Here is a 14,443-nt window from a genome sequence, read left to right as displayed (position 1 = left end):
AGAGATTTTATGGGATTAATAACTAGAATAACTTTCAAGGTGAATGGATTAAATTGATAACTCAGACGTAAAGAGGTTCTCTGCTTTCAAAATGCTTTTATGTATCATTATAAAAGGATTTAGTATTGATTTGGGAGGTTGATGTTTTCTTAAATTGTGCTTGTTGACGCTGTTTGCATGTATTACTATATCAGTTGTCATTTTTCTCCTGCATTAGTACACATGTGTGCATGTTGCACACGGGGATGTGGTGATTCACATCTTGATGTTTCCTAAACGTTTTTTTTATTTGGGGGAGGAGAGGGGTTTTACCATTCAGTTCCTAAAGAGGGCTATATTAGGGTGTGGACTGGATTCAAGGCAGAAAAGGGGTGGGGTTTAACTATACTGCTGCTGCATCGCTATTGGTTGACGCGGGGGACAAAAATGCGTGTACCTGGTGCAGGTAAACAGACTGACATCAGACACAGCAGGGATGGATCGGCTGGCGGGAATTACTGAACCCCTTCCACTTCATTTAACCAACAATCCTGGACAACTTGACAGCTTTTTTGCGTGGCTTTTATACAGGTTTGTGTTGTATACTCTACTAAATACAGAACAAATAAAGAAAAGTTAACATTTGTAGGTTAAAATCTTTTTTAAATGTCAAGCGTCTGTGCTTTATTGTCTTGTTTTTCCTGACAGCTTTTGCGTTTTGCCTCGTAAAGCAGTTGAGTTTGCAGTCAGAGAGCACCTGTGTGCATTTATCAACTTTTGCAAGTGATGTCTCAGCTGCAGATTTAAGTCTTGTAGGGAGAGATGGTCCTAAGGTTGTTGGTGATTTGAGAGTAAGGCAGTAATAGAGGGTTACATTTGAGTGAGTTTGGTCTCTACATGTTTTACAGCAACCCTGCATTCATCGAGGCTCAAAAGGCTCCAGAATGATGGGAAACAGGTCCTGTCTTGTGCAGGGAGAGGCCAGCCTGGCACACCCTCCACTCACGAACACTTAGAAAGAGACGCAAACATACACATAACCTGTTTTTCAAGTATTTTATTCTTTTAACTCATCTCAAAATTATTTCCCAACAGGACAAAAAATGACATAGTTGAAAGCCTGGATAGGATCAGCCGTATCAGCGATGTCACTCCCAGAGACTTCGCTCCGGAGGCTCCAGCAAGCTCGCTGCTCTAATGAAACCATCCATGTATTCTATCCTTCATTCCACCGGAGTCTGTGTAAAGTGCCAATCAGATTTCTGTGGTTTGAAGAGTAAAACACATGGAATTTATCACCTGGAGAGAGTTTTCCTAAGAACAACGTCACATTAAAGAAGGTTTTATTGGTTGAAACTTTTCAAATAAAGGTGTATATGACAGAAGATCAACTTCATTGTATGTCCTTTGATATCTTTTTGTGTCAACCTGGTGTTAAATGCCACAGTTCTGCACAAGCACAGAATAGAGGACTTCTCCTCCTCCTCACCTGCATTGCGACAGCAGTTGAAAAGCGCTGCACTGATTGCACTTTGGAGTTATTGCAGGATCACAGAGTGCTGGCAGCCCCACTTTATGTCTGTTGAAGTGTCAGTCACTGCGGTTGTTATGTCCTCACCCTGTCTCCCTGCCCTTGCTTTCTCCAAGACATAGCAATTACATAATCACTCCTAAATTCCCACATTGCCACATCCACTGCAAACTTCTTCAGGGTGTGTGCCAAGACATCGTTTTGTGACCCTTAAGTGTTTTCTTCCTATAACTACACCCAAATAGCTCAGACATACATCTCAGAATTGTATTGAGTGATTCATCTTAGGTAATGAACATCTATTGTTTGCTATAAGGAATATAGTTTTCCCATCAGGTTCTAAACCAATTCTCTGTTGGACAATTAACCTGCCTCATTAGTATTAGCAGATTCCATTCAAAGCCTTAATTGCAGCTAAATGGGCAGCTGGAAGTCATTTGACAGCTACATTGAGCTCTGCGTCACCCAGCTATAATTCTTCCAGCAAATTAAGATGGAGAGAATATAATGAATAAACCAACAAAGACACACAGTGCCAGAATTCATACAGACCTGTATTGAGCAACAGTGTTGTTATGACAGTTTCTTCCTTAATTATAGACGGTGATACAATAAACCCACAGGTACACTTTCTCATTCACAGCTAAATGTGCTAAACCCTCAACAGTTATTAAACACATATCTGGAAAGTCTCACGAACAAGAAATATTTGTATAAAAACTTCTCAGCTATGAAATCACAACCCCACAGGAAAGATAGATCCCTCTATCACAAACACATTACACAATATATATAGAATGACGCACTTAAAGACTGATCCTCATCATGTTGGCCTCCTCTGCTGACCTGTCAGTAATCCCAGCATGCATCACATATTTGTAAGACTCGTGTCTTTCTCATGAGCAGGCTTCTCCTGCACTATACACTTCAGCCTGCCATTCACCTTCCTGTTGGAGGCAATAATGACCACGGGGCTTAGCGCTGCATAGAGCGAGGAGAAGAATATGCGCAGGTCAGAGATCAGCGAGGAAGGCATGGTCTCGCTCACAGTGAGAGTATACACCCAAAGCCCATTATCCACCCCATAAAGAACCACATACAAGCTCACAAGTGCTACCACAACTTTGGCAGCTCTTTGCTCAGCACCTCCCCCCCCACCGCTGCTGCAGCGGAGCCCCTTCACCTGGTGGCTGTGCTTGTAAAGGAACACCAGGAGGATCAGACTGGCTAGAGTCATGAGGGCCATGGGCACCACATCCCGGACCACCTGAGCTATCCCGTTCGCCTCTTTGGACAACTTTGAAGGAAAGTTTACATAGCAGAATTGTACGTTGATGCCATTGATTATTGGGCTGGACTCATTTTTGGTGCCAAATGAGAAGAGAATGGCTGCCGAGGTCATGCAGGTGTTGAGCACCCAGAGGAAGAGGAACACAAAGCCCAGATAGCGGGCCAACAAGGTGCGGACGGAGGACCAGCGTGAGCCGGGGGGGGTGATGCTCAGGCACTGGTAGGCACTCAGGAGGAAGGTGATCCAGATTGAGAGGGAACGGGATGCTCTGTACACGAAGATGACAGATTTGCAGCCTAGGTCTCCAAAGATGTTGGCCAGGCTGAAGGAGGCCAGGGTCTCCAGCAGACAGCGGACCACCACCACCAGCAGGTTGACACAGGCTAGGTGCAGGACGATGGCATCAGCTGGGAGGAGGCGGTTCTCCTGGTAGAGCAAGAGGAGGAATGCTAGGATGACGCTAGCATTACCTGGGACTCCCACAACGGTGAGGGACAAGTAGAGCACCCCTCGGACCAACTCCTCCGATGGCATTCCTGCAGGAATAGTACAATAAACCAAGTGTATTTAAAATGATATCAGAACAAACTCATTGCAGAAATGTACAACGCCTGAGAACAATCAAAGCTAGGAACATCTGAAGTGGACCTTGTCCCTGATCCCTCTCTCCTGAAGTAGTTGGGGTGTTTGTGCTCTTATACTTGCAAACAGTTGTTGGATCTGTTTTTCATGCTCCATTGACTTCTCTTCCCTCAGCCTCCAATTACTTGAGATCAATTCAGATGACTGCTTCTGTCCCCTCGATGGATTTCAGACAGACAGGATAACAGAGGAAGCTGTGTTTGGATTCATTAACAGAAAGCCAACCAGTGGACAGAGAAACTGGTGTTAATGAGCAGATAATATCCATTAGCCATATGTTTAGATTAAAACAATTTCTCCATGTCACTGTTTCACCTGGTGGAGACTATTGAATAGTTCTTTTAATCACTGATGCTATATTTAGTTTCCCTTTTAAGACCCTTCATATTGCTTTTGTATTTGTAATTCCTACAATTAATTATAAAAGCCACTATCTATTCAGAAAGCTAGAAAGTCCTTCTGTTGCTTAGTCAAACACCAACACCACAGTGTCCTCCAGTGGAGAGAGTTGAAACAAAGTTAAAGCCAGAGGACATTCCACAGTCAGTCTGCATTAGATCACCCACAATGTCATTTAAAAAGCATCCATGGCATCAATGTATGTTTGTTTAATTCATCCAAAGCAATTCAAGTTCAAAAAAAGGAAATTATATAGGGCAAATAAGGGTGGATGGGCTGTATGATTTAACTTCAACATGTCCCACAGCAAGTCATTGATAGTGGATATTAATTAAGACATTTATCACAAGTGTATTATGAGACATGACCTCCACTAAAATGAAAATAATAAATACTAGTAATATAATAATGAATTCGATAACTTACATTCACAAAAGCATCCACTAGTTACATATATATATATGTATATATATATATATATATATATANNGTAAATGGCTTGATGGAAAGCAGGTGTGTAGTCGGGGAGGGTGCACAGCTGATTGCAGCAGGTGAGTGGAGGTTGAGCCGGGAGCCAGGAGTGACAGCCACCACGCACACAGAAACAATACAGACAGGGGGAAACAAACAAACACAAAGGAGACGGCTGGAGCAGTACAGGCACCACAGCGTTACCTAATGCAACTCCACACTACGTCTTACGGTGCCGTGTACCGGAGGGGTGAGAGAGAGCAGCGAAGGGGGGGGGGGAGAGAGATGTAATACGGTTTCCTGATAAACGTTTTGTTTGATAGGCTTCAGCTGTGGAGAGTATGTGCTGCAGGGAGGTGGATGCACCTCGCACAACGCACCCAGTAACGAAAGCTAGCTCCGGTCCTTTTCCTGTTAGGGAAACTGTGGACTCGATGTCCTGACAGGCTCGAGTTTGTGCAACCTGCACAAACACAAGCTCACCATGATTACAAATGGTGAAATGCAATGTAAAATGACCGAAAAAATACCAGCTCACTAAATCACAACCGCTCAAACCAACTACAAACGACTACCGCGGATTGGGCAGAGAACGAGTCCGAGAAAGTTGAATGTGACGTAATATGACGTGTTTGACGTTAAAACGTCTTGTAAAACATATCAAATCCTGCATTAACCTTTTTAATTGTAATTTTCAGGCAAGGTTAAACATAAATCTAGTAAAAAAAAACAACCTGCAAGTTGCTCTTTAAGCACAACATTTAGCTTTCCTGATATCAATGGAGAGCTTGTTTCCACCATTTATGAGCCAGGATAACAAACAGGAGTACTTTTGACAAGCTGAGTGATAAATGTGTCTCATCTTCTTGTCTGGTAATATGATTAGATGGTTGCATCTTTTGTGGCTGTCTGGTAACATTATTACATTTGGGATCGCTTCACAGATCAGATCTGTTCCAGCTGATAAATAAGATGACCTGACCTGGGCGCAAATGATGAAGGAAATGGAAAGTGCCAAAAGGAAGATAGTGGAGACGATGACGTCAACGGAGCGCTGCGGCCCTCGTCTCTGCAATAAAATCAGAAATATTTTATTAATATCACAGTGGGGAACAGTGCAGATAAAAAGGAAAATGCAATATGTATTCAATAAGAATAAGCAAGTCAGTGAACACACCACTACAAACAAAGACTAGTCCAGTGAAACACTCTTGAGGTGAATAAAATATACACAAACAGGGGGAGTGTTAAAGCAGGAGAATACACACCCTGAGAAAAGAGCGTAGTGACAACCACATCTTAATGTTCTGGACTTTCTTCAGCCTGAAGTGAGGGATCTCGGATTTCTTGGCCTTGCGAGCTGAAGTCAGGTGGCTGAAGTACTTGGCAAACAAGAGTCTCTGTAACGGGAACAAGGGAAATACAGTGTCAGAGATGCAAAGCACAGATAGAGTTAAGCAGTTCTGCAAAGAGTCAAGAGAGGTGATTCTGTTTAAATGGTTCTTAACACCACTAGAGGGAGACATTTGTTAAATAAATGAACTGAATGAATTGATAAGTGTGGATGAGTTGGATAATTGTAAGTACATGGATTTTAACTTCATGTTTATTACGAAAGGGCAATATTTGTACATGTAGGGCTTGAATAAATATTTGTGGTTAGTTAGTTAGCTGCATGCTTCCAATTGAGCTCTGTTATCTTTAGTCAACATTTTTTGGCATTTGCTAATTTGGACCATTGAAAAACCGTTGGTAGTTCCTGTTTGCATTGTTGCCATGGATGTCAGGACGACCAATTCAATAATTCATTCTCATATTGAAGAACCTTATAAATGTGGTAATTATGAAAAAAGAACTGAGATTATAGGAGATTTTTTTCTAGGAGTTATAAAAAGACACACAGACGTTTATATGACCTATTGATAACCTCAGGAGTTGCATTCAGTTATGAAAAGCCATTTAGTTTTGACTTTGGGATGGAGGAATGCCACTTTGGGGTTAGAATTGATTCTATAAGCAATGATATTGAACTACACATAACCTAGTGGCAAGACATAGCTGAGAATAAATTGTGAGCAAATATATAAAAAATACTTTGGCGCTCACCTGTTTGTACGTTCTCTCAGCCACACACATCATGAAGAAGAACAGTCCTATGAGGCAGACTCTTTGCAGCGTTGTGATGAGGAAAAAGACGTAGGCATGGAGACCATGCTGCCCCAGCGCCATGTCTACCAGCTCCTTCTGTGAAAGGGAGCTGAGTTTGGACACGTCCAGACGCTGAGCCAGGTGGAAGGCAAAGGGAAGCAGAGCCAGGCTGGTGGTCATCAGCCCACCAAGCATGAGGTAGCCCACACCCTGCTCCACCAACTTCACCTGGGAAGAAACAGGAGGGAGACACAGGAGACATCTTGTTATGCTGCAAAGAAATTCTGCTAATAAAATCAGTGCATCTGGACAGGTACTCAGTCAGAAAATATTGATTTAAATGAACACAGCCTGCATGTTTAATGCCTAGAAGTCATTTAACAGTACATGTCTGACAGCTAAACGTTGAGATTTTCCATTCTTTTCATATCAGTAATCATGTAAAATGTACATTGTAATTGTAAGAGCCATTTTGATGGAGTGTCATGTTTGGGTTCAAGTTGTCACAATCAGGTGTTATTCACTGTGTGTGCCATAGGGTGTCGCTGTCCGATTCCCTATGGCGAATGGTATTTACGTTGTTTTTTTTGTCACCTGATGGGGTGTGTCTGACCCCAAAAGGGCAAATGGTTAGGAGAAGTCGCAATACCACAAAGCATGTTTGTTAACAAGGATAATTGTGTGGACTTCACTTTCACGATGCACAAACTCTGGTCAATAAATGGAACGTCAACAAGCCTACCGACTCATCATTGAAAACAACAACACAAACGGTATCTATAAACACAGTAAGCGCGTCAGCCAATTCATCCCGGGAGTTAAAACACCACATGGAAGCTTCAGTATTGGGCTAAAGCTCCTTTGGTAATCCTATCTGCACCTTATATTGCATATTATTATTGCATAACTCAAGATGACTACACTTTGAATTGCAATATTTCTTGTCACAGATATGACTGTGTGGTAGACAAACTAGGAGACCTAGAAGAGGTTATTGTGTAAATGTTGTGTTTTAAAGGGTTAGGAATCACCTAAGTCACACAATAACCAAAGCAACATAACCAATCTAGGCAGTTGTAGACCAGAACCATCCTCTGTCTGTAAGTTAAAATGATTGATTTTGTCAGAGGAGTCTGGTGGTTTGCAAAAAGGGCATCGGTAACAGCTTCAGTTCCCCTGTGAAAATGGCTGTCTGACACAGCAAGGTAAAGAACAGTGAACTCTCCCTTTTTAGGCACACAGTCTTGGTTCTTGGCTTCAAACACTTGTATTATGCAGCACTAGGAGGGCTATCGATAATATATTGGTTTTGTGATATGAGACTAGATCTCTAAATATTGCACTAAGTGACTTTCTACTGGTTTTAAAGGATGCATTACGTAAGTGACAGATTGTTCTAGTTGTCTGTTATATTATTTGCCTTACCCACATAGCCATTATATCCACATACCTAATAATCATATTTAAAAACATTTTTTGTGTGAAAGCGATAGTCAACCCTATGATATTGTAGTAATCTTGAAGTCCAGGTATTTAACCTCAAATATTGTGATATCGGATGTCTTCATACCACACAGTATAAAACTGCACATGCTGTATCATTATTACAAACATAAAGAGGATAATGTGTACCCGTGTGAGGATGATCCCACTGATCTCCAATACTGACATGTCTGCTTTCTTACACTCGCCCTGCTCCCATATTATGGCACTGACACGGTCCTTGGATGGGTGACACGCCTGCAGCCAGGACAGCTGGTTCTGAAATCACATGCACAATAAAGTTTACTGCTGCTTTTAAATGTGTAAATAATGCTGCAGTGTCGTATTCTGCAATGGTTCTCGGGCTAAATAGGATTCTGATTTACTGGGATTATTCATAAAATGTGGAGATATCTGAAAATAAACCATAACTTTTAAAACACAACCGTTAAGTCCACACAACACAAGGTTTACTGTCGATCTTACTCCGGCGATCCCCTGCTGCAGGCTCTCATCGTCACTGCTCAGAGTGGTGGTCGGTGGGAGCGTCAGGCCGGCATTGTACCTCCCGTTCACCTCACTGTCGCTGCTCCCCGTGGAGGCGGAGTCAGGCCCCTGGAGAAGCTCCTCCCACAATGTGTCATCGGTGTCGGAGGCAGGACGAGAGCCCAACCTTGGCCTGAGGCGATCCACTTCTCGAGGCTTCACTTTGACGGAAGCCCCACTCACTTCCTGTTTCAGTGTTTGAAATAATTGTTTAAATCCTGCATACTGTGATCAATCATAAATACCTGTTCTATAAACAAAACACCAAACTTCACCTGAGGTCTTAATGTGGGTGTGGCCATAGAGTTTAGACTCCTCCTTCTAACAGAGGCCCCTGTTGCAGATGGCGGCCATGTTGACGCATGTTGTCTCTCTGGATCAGGTGCTGGAAGAATTAATTCCACCGGTTGAACCCCCTCCTCTTCCTCACTGGAGAGCTCGTCGGATGCGCCAAAACCTGACTTTCTTGTGATCTGTGAAAGAATATCAAGTCACACAAACAAAAGGAATGACAACACATGCATGAATTTCAAATATGCCATAAGACTAAAATGCTATGGTGTACAAAACATGTTATTAAAGAATCTAGAGCAGCTTTGAAACACAATCCTTAACCAACGGAAATTCATAAAATAACAAAACCATCCGTCAGTGTGATGAACTCAGATATAATAGCGAGAGTTGATAAAACGACTGCACGTTTTAATATTTATTAAAATATCTATTCAGATATAGGTCATCGACTTCATTATAGATAGTTTTCATCTTTATTACTACTTCTTCAGGTTTAACTCAATCTGCCTCTCTTTTTGAGACAGCAAACAAAACAAAAATACCTTATTTTGATGTTGATATTAGCCATGAGGTAACACAATTCAAAATGTTATTAAACCTACATGTCAATACAGCCCACCTGCATTTATTTGGTGTTATTTTTATCTTTGATTCATAAGTTATTTTCTTCTTTACTTTATATCACAGTCCTGAGATTGAGTAGTTCGATGAGTGACTGTACCCTCCTCTCTTCGTTCCTGTATAACAGCTGGCTTTCTTCAAACGGCCAGGACCCCTGCTGCTCTCTGTCCTCGCTGTCATTCTTCTCCTCAGATTTTTTCAGCCCTCTGCTCTTCCTTGGCCTTGCAGGAGACGGAATAAAAATGTCAGTTGAAGACAAGAAATTGTAAATACAGCAGCCATTACAAAATGAACTAAAACAACAGGAGTGAAAGAAGTTCAAGAGAGGCCTTACTGAACAGAATAACTCTAGGTTTAAGGTCTCTGGGTCTATTTGTGTGAATAATGTGGCAGTGTATGCAACTGCCAAGAGGTGAGAGTGTGTTTGTAAAGGCAAATGAGTGTGCAGTGCCTAACAATGACTACAGCACCTCCGTCTGCGAGCGGGGCTGGTGGTGCAGCTGGCAGCTGGACTGCCCGAGGACCACCGGCTGGACTCAGTGGACACAATCTGGCAGTGCACCGTGCCCAGCAGCAGCATCAGAAACATGGGGCCAAACACCTCGCTGGCACTCGCCCCAGGGACATCCACGTACAGCAGCAGCGCGGCCACTGAGGGGAGCAAAACATTTGGCATCAGCAAACAAAACGGTCCCTTCGGGGGCCCATTATAACAGAATTCCTGCTTACTAATGAGGTCTGTCTGTGTTGCTCAGGTGTGATGGTTAATATGGTTAGTGTTGCACATAACTGTGTAAACTGCAACAAATGGAGATCCTGAATTAAGTATATCAAAAACAGGGTACTGTTTTTTTCCTTTAATGACCGTGTTTGTGTTTTAATGGTTTAACAAAGTCAATAGAAAAAGCTCTAAAAGATTATTGTAGCTGCAGAGATGTTGTAATTTAGGAACAACACACACTCAAGAGTAACTGTTGTAATATACATGAGCTTTGTCAGTTAATATTACCCAATGCATGTCAAGTTGGTTAACTCATTTCAGCTCCATTGGTTAAAGAAAAGCATGTTAATAATTAGTATTATAAAAGAGGCAGTTTTAAAAAGGTACAAACATAATAAACTATCTGAAAGTCTAGAATAGGGGTCCAGACAGAAAGTATTTACAAAATATATTACTAAGACATCTGAAATTGAGTTAATGTATTATGACAAAGATGTTAAGGATTAGTATTCTGTTAAACCTGTTCTCCAACATCAAGTGACATTTCAGTTATAACTCAAAATCTTTCACGAGTAGCATAAGTGTCAAGACAACCCACTTTGAGTTTGTTTAAAATGTGTAGTCATGTAATTTGTACACTGGTTCTTGTAATTATCTTAATGTTTGAATTCATAACCAAATGCAGTCCAGTTCTCTGAGAAACCACAGCCCAATTATGAATACAATTAGATTGAGGCGGTGAGCAAACCTTGCATGAAGTAGAGCACGAGGATGCAGGAGGAGATGGACTTGGAGGTGACCTGGATCCACCACTGGAAGAAGAACGGGAACAGCAGCACTCGGACCAGACCCTTCCGAGTCAGAGCTGTCCAGGGCCGGTCTGGTTTGGCTTTGCTGAAAGTTGATCCTAAAGGGAGGAATAAGAAAGTCTCTTATAAACCATTATAGATTTGACAATATCTCACAGCTTTACAACATAATGGTTGCTCTTTTGCTGTTACGGTTAAGCAAGACACAACTACATTCAACAAAAGTTACAGAAACAGAACGTACAAAACGATAAAAATCAGAACATAGGCAGAAATGACTTAGGTTAGTGTGGATATGTGTGGACAGGGTAAGGACCAAATGTATTTACTACTAACAATAGATGGAGAACTACTCTTCATCGAGCCTCACCTCTTACTAAGTCGACATCAATGAGGTCTGGTTTGATGTGGCCCGTCTTTCTTGGTTTGCTGTTCAAACCCTTGATACATGGAAAGTGGTATTTTCGATTTAGTGGGAATGCCGAAGATAGATACACAAAGTATTTATTTGTTAAGATTTTTTTTGTCGTCTTACATTTAGATCCGTGTGCTTCAGAGATTTCTCCCAGACTTGTTGATCATAGGCTCCGATCTGTAGCAACAACACAACTTTTATCAATACTTTCCTTGAGAACAAGCACAGCAGGATGCTAAATAAACTGGTTATTAAAATAAATGCATTTTAAGTACAAATGATTAAACCAATGTACTTTTATCTGGCATTTAAATAAAACACTGAAGCCTCATACACATCACAAGTATGACTATAGGACAGCAGGCAGTAGCTCAGTCTGTACGGACTTAGCCTAGGAACTGAAGGGTCGCCAGTTGAACTCCTGATCTGTCCAAAAATGATATATAATTAGTGTGGACTGGTAGCTGGAGAGGTGCCAGTTCACCTCCTGGTCACTGCCGAGCTGTCCTTGAGCAAGGCAACTTAACTGCTCTCTGGCGCCGGACAACCTGGCAGCCTCTTCGCTCTAGCAGCTCTCTATAAAATGCATGTGTGTATTTGTACTGTGCATTACTATGCATGTGTTTGTTTTTAATGTGTGTATTCAACCAACAGAGTAAAAAACGGAATCTCTACTTGGGGATAAATAAAGGGTCATCTTCTTCTTAAAAACACTACATGAAGTACTAACATAAACAACGTAAGAGATGATGGAATTTGTTATATTATATGATTACAGGTTCAGCAGGAAGAAACACTTTCAATTGCTCCACCGCTGTTTAAGACATGTAAACACATGTCTTAAACGGCGTCAGATGTTGTTCACATTTGATGCAAATCAGGTTATATGAAAGTGAGCTCTTAAAATGAGTATTACATAATTGTGTGCTTCTGGCAGCCTTAGTAAATATCCTCCTACATGTTTCAACATATGGAGGTAACCTAACCTGTAACAGGTCCCACCTTTTTTTTCCAACTTCATTTGCTTTGTACACAGTCAAACAAAACAGGAAAGGTATGCAGGTGTTTGTGTAGAATCAGCAGTGTCTCTGTCAATTAAACACACAATACATCAACAAGTCTTAATCTTAGACTTGTGTCTGCTGGGTTTTTCTGGGACCATTTGCATTTATTGATATAAATATTGCCTTTTAAATAAATACATGGCCTTTGTCAGTATATTTTTACAACACAACCCCTTATTTATTTATCTTTGAAACTTGTTTGTTGGATATATTAATGATACGCCTTTCACAACAACATATGTTGTTTACCTTCTCTTGATACCAGGCTATTCTGGCCATTGTGATCAGATTCTGGAACCAGTGAAGTCACAGTCAGGTCATTTCACAAAGAGTGCAGGAAAGAGAGACGACTGGGCAGAAATCCAGATTTGTTCACTAGACAAAAAGAGGTACAGACACATTGAACCAGACAAAAAGTGATGGAATGAAGCTAAGTAGATGGGTTGATATGATTAAGTGCTGTCCTTAATTGTATGTATAGATTAATGTAAGAAGGGACAATCATTAACATGAGCACTCTCATTCCCATCATGTCATTTGTCGGATTTAGTTGCTAATGTTCCTACGCAGTCCCTGAGGTTCGAGTGCTTTCTTTGATTCTTTTTTATTTTATGCTTCTTTATAACTCTACTCTTCTACATTCAATAAGAACATATTGTACTTTTAACTTAATAATATTTGTTTAACAAACATAAGTTACTAACTATTCTACAGATTCAAGTATATTCAACAACAAAATGATACAAGTCTGATGCAGTTGACCCGTAATAATAACCCAAAAAGAAAAATACATCGAATAAACATGTTTTAAGCAACATTGGATCTGTTAATATGTACCTCACATTTACCAATTACAACAATAGTAATGCTTACACATTACTGTATCACCAATTATAATACATTCATATATTATTATGTAATTGGCCATTCTGCATTATTGATTATTTTACTATTGCTACTTTAAATATATTAAATGCTAATACTCATGAAGGCTACTTTTAGATTTTGAATGCTTTACTTTTGCAGTAGTTTTGACATTTCTACCTTAAATCGGAGAAATTCTTCCAGCAATGCATAACAGCAACACAATGAAGAAAATAGTTAGAAAGCGTTAGCTGTAGATGTGGAGCGGTTCGTTAGCTACAGTAAGTTTCGTGATGCAGCACACATCTGCTGACGTTCAACCAAATTCTTTGTAAACAAGCTAACAAAAGCTAACCGTTAGCAAGAGCCTTACATAACTCACCTAAAATGAAACAGAGCGGGTTGGTCTGCCACAAACTGGAAGACAGCTTTAATAATCATCACAAACTGGTCGCTGAATACTTCACTGTCAGGAGCAAAGCAGCGTCTTGTTGTCAAACTGAGCTAACTCCTAGCTACGCGTTTATCCCAACTGACACTCTTCGACACGTTACATGACTTCAGAATGTTTCATTTCTAAACTGCTTCCTTCGTACGCATGAACGTATGCCGATACGTTTATTCTAGGAACTGTGTACTTCACTAACTACACTTTTATTTACTTTTAGTTTAGCATTAGGGGCCGTGTTCCGCTTCCCTTTTCCGGGGTTTGTTGTGCTTGTGTGGGATTTGCCCTCCCTCAGTCATGTCTCTCAGGCTGAGAGTGCGCTCTGTTATGCTGCAATCTGAATCATTTCCCGTGGGTAAGATTGAGACAATAACCGCTACTATTGCGGTTAAATTACTATTAAATGTCACTATATGGTCAAAATGTACCCATAACCTGAAGCTGTATTAAAAGTAAGCATTTGAAATCTAAGTGAGACTACTTCCCAGGGACAATAAAACCTCAACATTTAACAAAACGTTTAGAGGACATACCTGTCTTTAATGTTGGCTAATGCCTGTTTAAATTGCTTTTGAATGTCAAACGATCCCAAATATAATCAGTGTAAGACCACAACAGACATATCATATCATGTAAAAGCAAAGGGGTGTTTTGCACAATCGCTTCAAAAATGTATAAACAACAAAACAAAACAATTAATAAACAAAATGGATGTACT

The 14,443-nt window shown here is 40.8% G+C and overlaps 2 protein-coding genes across 2 annotated transcripts; both read right to left on the bottom strand.

Annotated features, from left to right (window-relative positions):
- Nucleotides 1-2,378: 2,378 nt before the first annotated feature.
- Nucleotides 2,379-3,335, bottom strand: ora2 (olfactory receptor class A related 2). The gene has a single exon (XM_010767286.1). The coding sequence runs from the start codon at nt 3,333-3,335 to the stop codon at nt 2,379-2,381; it is 957 nt and encodes a 318-aa protein (XP_010765588.1).
- Nucleotides 3,336-5,006: 1,671 nt separating this feature from the next.
- On the bottom strand, nt 5,007-13,990 carry LOC104942089 (putative homeodomain transcription factor 1). The gene is made up of 13 exons (XM_010767285.1): nt 13,660-13,990; nt 12,663-12,788; nt 11,470-11,526; nt 11,305-11,374; nt 10,874-11,032; nt 9,875-10,055; nt 9,505-9,625; nt 8,765-8,962; nt 8,430-8,675; nt 8,094-8,222; nt 6,420-6,689; nt 5,582-5,713; nt 5,007-5,382 (listed from the first exon to the last, which is right to left on the bottom strand). Exons 2-13 carry the CDS (start codon nt 12,690-12,692, stop codon nt 5,062-5,064), a joined length of 1,914 nt encoding a protein of 637 aa, XP_010765587.1. The 5' UTR covers nt 12,693-12,788; nt 13,660-13,990; the 3' UTR covers nt 5,007-5,061.
- Nucleotides 13,991-14,443: the final 453 nt, after the last annotated feature.

The sequence above is a fragment of the Notothenia coriiceps genome, unplaced genomic scaffold (genome assembly GCF_000735185.1).
Source record: "Notothenia coriiceps isolate Sejong01 unplaced genomic scaffold, NC01 NC01_scaffold00004105, whole genome shotgun sequence".
NCBI classification, from domain to species: domain Eukaryota; kingdom Metazoa; phylum Chordata; class Actinopteri; order Perciformes; family Nototheniidae; genus Notothenia; species Notothenia coriiceps.
The sequence above is the reverse complement of the archived record's forward strand: the minus strand, read 5'-3'. Positions and strand labels throughout refer to the sequence as shown.

Bases quoted from the DNA above. Each gene is read 5' to 3' on its own strand.
- ora2 (XM_010767286.1), bottom strand. From the start codon at position 3,335: ATGCCATCGGAGGAGTTGGTCCGAGGGGTGCTCTACTTGTCCCTCACC.
- LOC104942089 (XM_010767285.1), bottom strand. From the start codon at position 12,692: ATGGCCAGAATAGCCTGGTATCAAGAGAAG. The intron at 10,056-10,873 runs GTTTGCTCACCG...TGCTCCCCTCAG, and splicing joins CGTGCTCTACTTCATGCAAG to TGGCCGCGCTGCTGCTGTAC. The intron at 9,626-9,874 runs GTGCTGTAGTCA...GTCTCCTGCAAG, and splicing joins AGCCCCGCTCGCAGACGGAG to GCCAAGGAAGAGCAGAGGGC.